The following is a 12,730-nucleotide window of genomic DNA, read 5'->3' on the forward strand; positions in this document are numbered from 1 at the left end:
TACAAATCTAGAGGATGTCAGTTATTCCGTTTTGAACATTATTAAACTCTGTTTCTGTTAAGTCGCTTTTGGGTCCTCTTTTACCTGCATGACACCCATAGAGACTGCCAGAGGCCCGGACAACAGACCCTCCGATTTGACACACTGAACTCTATCAGAGAAGTAGTTGGTGAACCAGGCGAGGCAGTCATTTGAAAAACCAAGGCTGTCGAGTCTGCCGATGAGGATGTGGTGATTGACAGAGTCAAAATATACATTTTTATTTTCAATACATTTGCAAACAAATCTCAACCTGTTTTTGCTTTGTGATTATGGGGTATTGTGTGTAGATTGATGAGGGGAAAAAACGGTTTAATACATTTTAGAATAAGGCTGTAATGTAACAAAATGTGAAAAAAGTCAAGGAGTCTGAATACTTTTTGAATGCACTGTACTACATTTAATTATTGGGAACATATATACATGTGCTTATCATGCACCATGCCAGTCCTATGTACTGTATGTTTCACTGTATTACAGTTCAGGGAAAGCCATTCCTACTGTATTGCATTATGCATAGGCAAATAGGCTACTTTGTGTGTGATGCATCTAAATAATTAATCAAGCAAGAGACAGCCTGCATATGGATTTTTCCCAATCTCACTATCATCTCATAATGACAAAGGTCTTTAAGAGGGAATGACTATACTTAATACATAAGCACATAACCAGTGGACCTCAACAAATGCCTGCTATTATGCCTATTACGTTCCAGTAAGATCTGTCCTTATCACACAACTACCATCAATCACAACCCTTGGAGGAGAATATAGTGTATTCTCCAAAAGTATCGACATTGTGTGTATGTGTCCTATTTGAGGAATCATGCACATTCCAGCAGGCAAAACAATCAGTGTAGCCTGCTGGGATGTATCTACAGTACATGATGGTCAGTAACATGCAAACATGTTTCTATGATTACACAATACCAGATAAGCCTAAGTGGGTCAGAGATGGCATTTAAAGGTCAAACCATGAAGACAAGCAGGGGTGACCAAAAAATAAATATTATGAGATGTGAAAAAAAGGAAGAAAAAAAAGGCACTCTCTCTGGACAGTTCCCATAGAAACCATTATGAGTGGGGAACTTAACATACAAAGAAAGCTGTCCATTTACCTACATTATATACACTGCTCAAAAAAATAAAGGGAACACTAAAAAACACATCCTAGATCTAAATGAATGAAATATTCTTATTAAATACTTTTTCTTTACATAGTTGAATGTGCTGACAACAAAATCACACAAACATGATCAATGGAAATCAAATTTATCAACCCATGGAGACATGGAGTCACACTCAAAATTAAAGTGGAAAACCACACTACAGGCTGATCCAACTTTGATGTAATGTCCTTAAAACAAGTAAAAAATGAGGCTCAGTATTGTGTGTGGCCTCCACGTGCCTGTATGACCTCTCTACAACGCCTGGGCATGCTCCCGATGAGGTGGCGGATGGTCTCCTGAGGGATCTCCTCCCAGACAGTCTGTGGTGCAACACAGATGGAGGATGGATGGATGGAGCGAGACATGATGTGCTCAATTGGATTCAGGTCTGGGAAACGGGCGGGCCAGTCCATAGCATCAATGCCTTCCTCTTGCAGGAACTGCTGATACACTCCAGCCACATGAGGTCTAGCATTGTCTTGTATTAGGAGGAACCCAGGGCCAACCGCACCAGCATATGGTCTCACAAGGGGTCTGAGGATCTCATCGGTACCTAATGGCAGTCAGGCTATCTCTGGCGAGCACATGGAGGGCTGTGCGGCCCCCCAAAGAAATGCCACCCCACACCATGACTGACCCACCGCCAAACCAGTCATGCTGGAGGATGTTGCAGGCAGCAGAACGTTCTCCACGGTGTCTCCAGACTCTGTCACATGTGCTCAGTGTGAACCTGCTTTCATCTGTGAAGAGCACAGGGCGCCAGTGGCGAATTTGCCAATCTTGGTGTTCTCTGGCAAATGCCAAACGTCCTGCACGGTGTTGGGCTGTAAGCACAACCCCCACCTGTGGACGTCGGGCCCTCAAACCACCCTCATGGAGTCTGGTTCTGACCGTTTGAGCAGACACATGCACATTTGTGGCCTGCTGGAGGTCATTTTGCAGGGCTCTGGCAGTGCTCCTCCTGCTCCTCCTTGCACAAAGGCGGAGGTAGCGGTCCTGCTGCTGGGTTGTTGCCCTCCTACGGCCTCCTCCACATCTCCTGATGTACTGGCCTGTCTCCTGGTAGCGCCTCCATGCTCTGGACACTACGCTGACAGACACAGCAAACCTTCTTGCCACAGCTCGCATTGATGTGCCATCCTGGATGAGCTGCACTAACTGAGCCACTTGTGTGGGTTGTAGACTCAGTCTCATGCTACCACTAGAGTGAAAGCACCGCCAGCATTCAAAAGTGACCAAAACATCAGCCAGGAAGCATAGGAACTGAGAAGTGGTCTGTGGTCCCCACCTGCAGAACCACTCCTTTATTGGGGGTGTCTTGCTAAATGCCTACAATTTCCACCTGTTCTCTATTCCATTTGCACAACAGCATGTGAAATTATTTTAAATCAGTGTTGCTTCCTAAGTGGACAGTTTGATTTCACAGAAGTGTGATTGACATTTACATTTACATTTAAGTCATTTAGCAGACGCTCTTATCCAGAGCGACTTACAAATTGGTGCATTCACCTTATGACATCCAGTGGAACAGCCACTTTACAATAGTGCATCTACATATTTTAAGGGGGGTGAGAAGGATTACTTTATCCTATCCTAGGTATTCCTTAAAGAGGTGAGGTTTCAGGTGTCTCCGGAAGGTGGTGATTGACTCCGCTGTCCTGGCGTCGTGAGGGAGTTTGTTCCACCATTGGGGAGCCAGAGCAGCGAATAGTTTTGACTGGGCTGAGCGGGAACTGTACTTCCTCAGTGGTAGGGAGGCGAGCAGGCCAGAGGTGGATGAACGCAGTGCCCTTATTTGGGTGTAGGGCCTGATCAGAGCCTGGAGGTACTGAGGTGCCGTTCCCCTCACAGCTCCGTAGGCAAGCACCATGGTCTTGTAGCGGATGCGAGCTTCAACTGGAAGCCAGTGGAGAGAGCGGAGGAGCGGGGTGACGTGAGAGAACTTGGGAAGGTTGAACACCAGAAAGGCTGCGGCGTTCTGGATGAGTTGTAGGGGTTTAATGGCACAGGCAGGGAGCCCAGCCAACAGCGAGTTGCAGTAATCCAGACGGGAGATGACAAGTGCCTGGATTAGGACCTGTGCCGCTTCCTGTGTGAGGCAGGGTCGTACTCTGCGGATGTTGTAGAGCATGAACCTACAGGAACGGGCCACCGCCTTGATGTTAGTTGAGAACGACAGGGTGTTGTCCAGGATCACGCCAAGGTTCTTAGCGCTCTGGGAGGAGGACACAATGGAGTTGTCAACCGTGATGGCGAGATCATGGAACGGGCAGTCCTTCCCGGGAGGAAGAGCAGCTCCGTCTTGCCGAAGTTCAGCTTGAGGTGGTGATCCGTCATCCACACTGATATGTCTGCCAGACATGCAGAGATGCGATTCGCCACCTGGTCATCAGAAGGGGGAAAGGAGAAGATTAATTGTGTGTCGTCTGCATAGCAATGATAGGAGAGACCATGTGAGGTTATGACAGAGCCAAGTGACTTGGTGTATAGCGAGAATAGGAGAGGGCCTAGAACAGAGCCCTGGGGGACACCAGTGGTGAGAGCGCATGTTGAGGAGACAGATTCTCGCCACGCCACCTGGTAGGAGCGACCTGTCAGGTAGGACGCAATCCAAGCGTGGGCCACGCCGGAGATGCCCAACTCGGAGAGGGTGGAGAGGAGGATCTGATGGTTCACAGTATCGAAGGCAGCCGATAGGTCTAGAAGGATGAGAGCAGAGGAGAGAGAGTTAGCTTTAGCGGTGCGGAGCGCCTCCGTGATACAGAGAAGAGCAGTCTCAGTTGAATGACTAGTCTTGAAACCTGACTGATTTGGATCAAGAAGGTCATTCTGAGAGAGATAGCGGGAGAGCTGACCAAGGACGGCACGTTCAAGAGTTTTGGAGAGAAAAGAAAGAAGGGATACTGGTCTGTAGTTGTTGACATCGGAGGGATCGAGTGTAGGTTTTTTCAGAAGGGGTGCAACTCTCGCTCTCTTGAAGACGGAAGGGACGTAGCCAGCGGTCAGGGATAAGTTGATGAGCGAGGTGAGGTAAGGGAGAAGGTCTCCGGAAATGGTCTGGAGAAGAGAGGAGGGGATAGGGTCAAGCGGGCAGGTTGTTGGGCGGCCGGCCGTCACAAGACGCGAGATTTCATCTGGAGAGAGAGGGGAGAAAGAGGTCAGAGCACAGGGTAGGGCACTGTGAGCAGAACCAGCGGTGTCGTTTGACTTAGCAAACGAGGATCGGATGTCGTCGACCTTCTTTTCAAAATGGTTGACGAAGTCATCTGCAGAGAGGGAGGAGGGGGGGGGAGGGGGAGGAGGATTCAGGAGGGAGGAGAAGGTGGCAAAGAGCTTCCTAGGGTTAGAGGCAGATGCTTGGAATTTAGAGTGGTAGAAAGTGGCTTTAGCAGCAGAGACAGAGGAGGAAAATGTAGAGAGGAGGGAGTGAAAGGATGCCAGGTCCGCAGGGAGGCGAGTTATCCTCCATTTCCGCTCGGCTGCCCGGAGCCCTGTTCTGTGAGCTCGCAATGAGTCGTCAAGCCACGGAGCGGGAGGGGAGGACCGAGCCGGCCTGGAAGATAGGGGACATAGAGAGTCAAAGGATTGACTTGGAGTTACATTGTGTTGTTTAAGTTCCCTTTATTTTTTTGAGCAGTGTATATCTTCACACCTCTAATACAAACAAGGCAAATGGAAACAGGCTTAACTAAATAGGCACTGAGCTATAGGATTGAGCAAGGGCTACTAATCTTGGGCTCCCGAGTGGCGCAGCGAGGTATCACTGCAGACCTTGGTTTGATTCCAGGCTGTATCACAGCCACCCATAGGACGGCGCACAATTGGCCCAGCACTGTCCGGGTTAGGGTTTGGCCCGGGGTAGGCCATCATTGTAAATAAGAATTTGCTCTTAACTGACTTGCCTAGTTAAATGAAGGTCAAATAAAATAAATAAAAAATCTATAAGGCTGCCACTCTCATCCTGGCTACCCAGTTGCACATTTGGTGCCTTGGGAATGTGGGAATGTATGTTTTTGGTTTCACATTGGTTATGGGAACAAAGCCATACCTTTCCTGACAGGTAAAACAGAACATTTTGATTTCATGGGAATGTTTATTTTTAGGTTGCAGGGATGTTCTGAGAATGATCCTGTGAAATTGTATTAATTGAATAACTTCCTTAAAACTTGTATTTAATATTTCAATATGTTTTGCTGATGCTAAGAACGGAATGTTTTTAAATAACTGTTAGTAATGAAATACCATGAAAATACATTTGTTTTTGTCAAGTTCCTTAAATGTGCTGAGAATTTTCCAATGCCAAACAACTATCCTGCACCATTCCCAAAAAGTTGTGGGAAGGTTGTATGCAAAATACAACCATGCCATCACCAAGCTCTAAGAAACATATGGTTCTCAAAACATTACAGTACCAGTCAAAAGTTTGGACACACCTATTCACACATATGGAATCATGTAGTAACCAAAAAAGTGTTAAACAAATCAAAATATATTTAATATTTGAGATTCACACTCTTGGCATTCTCTCAGCCAGCTTCATGAGGTAGTCATGGAATGCATTTCAATTAACAGGTGTGCCTAGTGTTATGAGATTATTACATTCCTCTAACACCTAGTTATAAGTTAATTTGTGGAATGTCTTTCCTTATTAATGTGTTTGAGACAAGAGGGGGTATGCAGAAGATAGCCCTATTTGGTCAAAGATCAAGTCCATATTATGGCAAGAACAGCTCAAATAAGCAAAGAGAAATGACAGCCCATCATTACTTTAAGACATGAAGGTCAGTCAATCAGGAACATTTCAAGAACCTTGAAAGTTTCTTCAAGTGCAGTCGCAAAAAACATCAAGCGCTATGATGAAACTGGCTCTCATGAGGACCACCACAGGAAAGGAAGACCCAGAGTTACCTCTGCTGCAGAGGATAAGTTCATTGAGTTAACTGCACCTCAGATGTGAACAGATGATCTCTGCATGTGTGGTTACCACCGTGAAGCATGGAGGAGGAGGTGTGATGGTGTGATTTCCTGGTGACGCTGTCTGTGATTTATTTAGAATTCAAAGCACACTTAACTAGCATGGCTACCACAGCATTCGGCAGTGATATGCCATCCCATCTGGTTTGCGCTTAGTGGGACTATCATTTCATTTTTAACAGCCAAATGACCCAAAACACACTGTGTAAGGGCTATTTGACCAAGAAGAGTGATGGAGTGCTGCATTAGATGACCTGGCCTCCACGATTACCCGACCTCAACCCAAATGAGATAGTTTGGGATGAGTTGGACCGCAGAGTAAAGGAAAAGCAGCCAACAAGTGCTCAGCATACGTGGGAACTCCTTCAAAACTGCTGGAAAAGCATTCCTTATGAAACTGGTTGAGAGAATGCCAAGCAAGTGTGTGCAAAGCTGTGATCAAGGCAAAGGGTGGCTACTTTGAAGAATCTAAAATTGTTTAACACTTTTGTGGTTACTACATGATGTGTGTTATTTCATAATTTTGTAGAAAATGGTAAAAATAATGAAAGACCCTGGAATGAGTAGGTGTGTCCAAACATTTGACTGGTACTGTATATGCTAGCTGGGTACAAACTCATCCACATAGAATGACGTCATTCGAATTCCTTCATTGCTTTTCCTACTCACCGCCTCCACCTCGGCTGGGTCGTACCAAACGTTGATGTAGGGGTGCTGTAAGGCTTCGTCCACTTGTATCCGCTTGGCTGGATCAATAATCAACATCTTAGACAACAGATCTCTGGCCTGGCTAGCTGTGGAGACAGAAATATAAGCAGATTCAGGTTCCATACAGGGTTCAGAGTCAAGGGAAAGGACATGAGAGAAGAAGAAAATCAATCAGCAATAACACACTGTATCAAACAGTCTGCATCTGAAATGGCACCTTATACTATGTAGTGCACTAAATTCGAATAGGGCTCTGATCAAAAGAGGTATGCGATATAGGGAATAGGGTGCCATTTCAGACACAGCCAAGGTGTGAGACAATAGTTTACAGTGCCTTTAAGATTATCCCTCTGTTTGCACCACAGTCAAGGCTTAAAGGGGAATGGAAACACTTTAGGAAGTAAATCTAAGCAAAGAGATGTATTCAATTCACTAATACTAAACGTGCATTTAACATAAAAAAACATCTCTATATTCAGTATTTTGATCGTCAACAAGGTTTATTTGTGCTATGGTCAGCGCCCTTTTTTAATTGCCATAGTAACGACTGACGCCAGTGCGTCACTGGCAGGAATCAGCAAATTGTCTGTGGTATTGAGTCTTCGCGCGGAGAGTGAATCGAAGAGAGTAAGGTTAGGTGCAGACAACGAAGATGGCAACAACAAGTAGTAATTGAAACATGAACTGTATAGCGCCAGGCTGTATGAATTGGCAACAAAAAAATCCCTTGGTAAATTACCATCCTGCCCAAGGACCCACAACTTTTGAAGAAGTGGCTCCATGTCCTGAAGAGGAATGACGTGCCAGCTTGAGCTAGAAGGATCTGCAGACAGCACTTTGCGGAGGCAGACTTCGCAATGAAGGGCACTTTCGATGCAGCAACCGGGAGTTTCCGAAAAGTGCAGGTTAGTGTGGTTACTCTGCAGGTTAGTACAGCATGCCAAACTGACCCCTAGGTGCCAGAGTGTTCCAGAGTGTTCCAGAGTGTTCCAGAGTGTTCCTGAGTGTTCCTGAGTGTTCCTGAGCGGCGGTGGAGAAGAGGTCCACCATCACTAAAGAGCTTGGAGCTCCGAAGGATTGCGCTCACGACCATCAGTATACAACCGAGTCCTGCCCCTATCGGCCACAGATGGAGCTGACGGAGAGTGAGGTCAGTGAAGACCAGAACTCAGAGCCAATTCAAAAATACACAGCGGAGTGGAATTGTTTTTCTACATCAACGGATGTGCTACCTTGTCCCAGTTCTGCTGTTTCGATTCTCTCTCTCAACCTGTGAATACTCAGCTATGAAAAGCCAATTGACATTTATTATTTTGATGTAAAAAGGGCTTTTGTAAAATACATTTGAGTGATTGACTGTTTGCTGTGCTGGATGCTGTCTGAGTAATGGGACATTTTTATAGTATATGTAACATATTTTGGTATCTATTTAATCTGCATCTTAATTTCTTAAATGGCAATCAGTAGTAGAAACAATTACACAGGGTCTCCCTGCTCCTCTTTCGGTAAAAAGCTGAGGGATTGGGCTGGAGAAATGTAACAACTTTCAAATTCATAGACCAAGCTATCGATGCAAGGACTATGATCTGTACCCAGTTCGCTTTGGATACAGGCGTCTGCTAAATGGCATATATTATAGTCTACTTTGATTCTGCCAACTAGCTGCCCAGTGTAGTTACCATTCCTTTATTTGTTTATTTTTTGAATTTTTATCCCCAATTTCGTAGTATCCAATTATTAGTAGTTACTATCTTGTCTCATCGCTACAACTCCCGTACGGGCTCGGGAGAGACGAAGGTCGAAAGTTATGCATCCTCTGAAACACAACCCAACCAAGCCGCACTGGTTCTTAACACAGCGCGCATCCAACCCGGAAGCCAGCCGCACCAATGTATTGGAGAAAACACCTGGCGACCTTGGTTAGCGTACACTGCGCCCGGCCCACCACAGGAGTCGCTGGTGCACGATGAGACAAGGATATCCCTACCGGCCAAACCCTCCCTAGCACAGCGCTAGCTGTGCCACCAGAGAGTTTGGGTTCGCGCCCAGGCTCTGTCGCAGGCCGCCGCGACTGGGAGGTCCGTGGGGCGATGCACAATGGCCAACCTCCCAATGGTGCCCTAGACCACTGCACCACCTGGGTGGTGGGGCTCGTATAAACACGGATGACGGCGCTGGCTGGGGTGATTGATCTCACAACCTATGCATTTTTCTCTTCAATACTCTCCAATCACCACGTCTAAAAGTGTGGCTACAGAGGCCTTGATGGTGTCCACAAAAATAGTACTGACCACACCATCAAACACATCCTCAGGCTGTGTACATGTAGGGTGTGTCAGGGGTCTTGCCAGGGGGGAGTAGAATGGTGTGCTGCGAGGCATAGAGTCCTTAGGGGCTGGCACCCATGACATATCAGAGTCGTGGTATGTTGTATGAATATCCATGGTATATGCTGAAATGAAGAACCGGAGGATTTATGGGCACTCCTTTTATTGTTGAACCAGTCCTTTGGTATCAGGGCGTGGTTAACGCAGGCACATACTTAGTTTTCTTCGGGGACTGACCCTTCTGAGGATGTCCCTTCTTGGGATTCCTTTGAATCTAAATCCTCAGGATTTGTATATATTATGCCTCCCTTAGCCCAACAATGCTCTGCCGCTGTTGGCTCTGTACAAAGAGCGTCCATCAACTAAAATGTTCAATTCTATTAGTTCCCAACTTTTAAAAGGAATAAGCACGCACAACCTAAAATCCCCAGTCAGGCCACCATCACAAATATTTTGGTTGCGGACTTCCTCGTTGCTGATATAGATCTCCACGCACCCACATGGAAGTCCAATCTTTCTTTGTATTTTCACCCAGTGAAATACTCTCTCTGAGGAGTCAGGGGCACCTTCCCAACGGGTCTGGTACCCCGTGAACATGCTATACCCCTTTGTGATAACTCTCAGTTTGGGACACTCCACCTTGCGAAAAACCTTACAGTCTTCAAGCCCGTAGTCCACTCCTAAAGTCTGGTCTGTATTTTCTTCTCCTTCGGCTACCGTATAGAGTTTCACTCTACAGGCATGATAATCAAACTGATAACCCCATTGCTGTCCATTAGACATCATCACTTGATCTTTCAGCAACGTTGGTGGTATTTGGGTTCTATACACATTTAGAAACCGCTGTTTTGGTGCATCGTATATTGTTGCTTTATACACGGACCTTTTCTCTATGTTTCAACCGCGGTCCTGCTTCCGTTGTTAGTCATCACTGCTTCACCGCTGATCACAGAATCCATGTTTAATTTCTTTAGTGGTTTATCATGGTCGCTTGTGTTGTTCTGGGTCTTATTTATAATGCGTCTTCCCCCAACACAATACCCCAGGACATTCCTGCTTCATAGACAACAGCCCTGAGGGCAATAAAATAGGGGGTGTGGGGCCATCCTCTTTGAAATGATTCAAACACCCCCACCCCCCAGTTCAATGAGGTCCCTACACATCAATCATCATGACAACTTCAAAGGAATAGATGCAATATATGCATAAATTAACACACACTCTAACATGTGACAACAGGAACAGGATGCACTTATATGGGCATAACCAAGGGATAACTTCCCACCAGGATGCCCTGACAGGATGCCCATATTTGGGCACGCCCTAGATAGAGCACATGATAACTTCCCGCCAGGATGTCCTGACCGGATGTCCTGAGCATATTTGGGCATGCACACGTTATCCGGACATAGGGTGCCGTCTACTGTATTCCGGACATAGGGTGCCATCTACTGTATACTGCGTGCCGTCTTCTGTATTCTCTCTCACCTCATCCAAATATCCCTTGTGCCCATAGGGTGAACTGGCAATAAACTGCTAGCCTGTATGCTCTGCTAACAAAATCATTAGAAATGTTAGCCTGATACCCGAAACTAAATCACAATGTGTAATGGAGCACGCCCCATTATTGGTTAGAATGAGATTTCATGAATCATGATGCTGTCTGCAATTCGAACTCCGGTCGTCTAATCTAAAAGGTAAATGTCATACCATCGCGCTGAACAGCGCTGGGGATAAACATCATTATAGGATACTGATTGTATGTAATGAGCACCTATCCACTACTGATATTAACCTTAAACAATTTATAACCAAGCAACGTTTCACCAATTATTTAACTGGCATATCGCCTGCTGACTGGTTGAGTAACGTCTTCTGCGAGGAAGTCCTTCATAAGAATTAGTGACACGTCCAATAAATACATTGCCATCCAGACAGACTTACAGGAACCTCTGACTGGATGTAATACAGCCACCTTCCGCTGGGATTTTATAGAGAAATGGTGGCGATACAGCACAACATACACTCCTACTCTAGTCATTATCTGGCAGCATCCCCACTCAAGCCTGTTTGTGTTTGGTTACGCAGCAGCGCCTCTTCAACCTCAGGAGGCTGAAGAAATTCGGCTTGTCACCAAAAGCACTCACAAACTTCTACAGATGCACAATCGAGAGCATCCTGTCGGGCTGTATCACCGCCTGGTACGACAACTGCTCCGCCCACAACCGCAAGGCTCTCCAGAGGGTAGTGAGGTCTGCACAACGCATCACCGGGGGCAAACTACCTGCCCTCCAGGACACCTACACCACCCGATGTCACAGGAAGGCCATAAAGATCATCAAGGACAACAACCACCTGAACCACTGCCTGTTCACCCCGCTATCGTCCAGAAGGCGAGGTCAGTACAGGTGCATCAAAGCTGGCACTGAGAGACTGAAAAACAGCTTCTATGTACACTATGTGTCTGTCTATCCCTGTTCTCTCCTCTCTGCACAGACCATACAAACGCGCCACACCGCATGGCCGCGACCACCCTTATCTGGTGGTCCCAGCGCGCACGACCCACGTGGAGTTCCAGGTCTCCGGTAGCCTCTGGAACTGCCGATCTGCGGCCAACAAGGCAGAGTTCATCTCAGCCTATGCCTCCCTCCAGTCCCTCGACTTCTTGGCACTGACGGAAACATGGATCACCACAGATAACACTGCTACTCCCACTGCTCTCTCTTCGTCCGCCCACGTGTACTCGCACACCCCGAGAGCTTCTGGTCAGCGGGGTGGTGGCACCGGGATCCTCATCTCTCCCAAGTGGTCATTCTCTCTTTCTCCCCTTACCCATCTGTCTATCGCCTCCTTTGAATTCCATGCTGTCACAGTTACCAGCTCTTTCAAGCTTAACATCCTTATCATTTATCGTCCTCCAGGTTCCCTCGGAGAGTTCATCAATGAGCTTGATGCCTTGATAAGCTCCTTTCCTGAGGACGGCTCACCTCTCACAGTTCTGGGCGACTTTAACCTCCCCACGTCTAACTTTGACTCATTCCTCTCTGCCTCCTTCTTTCCACTCCTCTCCTCTTTTGACCTCACCCTCTCACCTCCCCCCCCCCTACTCACAAGGCAGGCAATACGCTCGACCTCATCTTTACTAGATGCTGTTCTTCCACTAACCTCATTGCAACTCCCCTCCAAGTCTCCGACCACCACCTTGTATCCTTTTCCCTCTCGCTCTCATCCAACACTTCCCACACTGCCCCTACTCGGATGGTATCGCTCCACCTTCGCTCTCTCTCCCCCGCTACTCTCTCCTCTTCCATCCTATCATCTCTTCCCTCTGCTCAAACCTTCTCCAACCTATCTCCTGATTCTGCCTCCTCAACCCTCCTCTCCTCCCTTTCTGCATCCTTTGACTCTCTATGTCCCCTATCCTCCAGGCCGGCTCGGTCCTCCCCTCCCGCTCCGTGGCTCGACGACTCATTGCGAGCTCACAGAACAGGGCTCCGGGCAGCCGAGCGGAAAT

The 12,730-nt window shown here is 47.0% G+C and overlaps 1 protein-coding gene across 8 annotated transcripts in view; it reads right to left on the reverse strand.

The window, feature by feature from the left end:
• Positions 1-12,730, reverse strand: part of LOC124048657 (mitogen-activated protein kinase 10) — a 113,528-nt gene that overhangs the window by 20,343 nt on the left and 80,455 nt on the right. For all 8 annotated transcript variants that reach the window (XM_046369653.1, XM_046369654.1, XM_046369659.1 and 5 more), the window contains one exon: positions 6,851-6,975. In XM_046369653.1, coding sequence (XP_046225609.1) covers positions 6,851-6,975 — 125 coding nt within the window. The remainder of the gene's footprint in view (positions 1-6,850; positions 6,976-12,730) is intronic.

Source organism: Oncorhynchus gorbuscha, linkage group LG11 (assembly GCF_021184085.1).
Source record: "Oncorhynchus gorbuscha isolate QuinsamMale2020 ecotype Even-year linkage group LG11, OgorEven_v1.0, whole genome shotgun sequence".
Classification (NCBI taxonomy): Eukaryota; Metazoa; Chordata; class Actinopteri; order Salmoniformes; family Salmonidae; genus Oncorhynchus; species Oncorhynchus gorbuscha.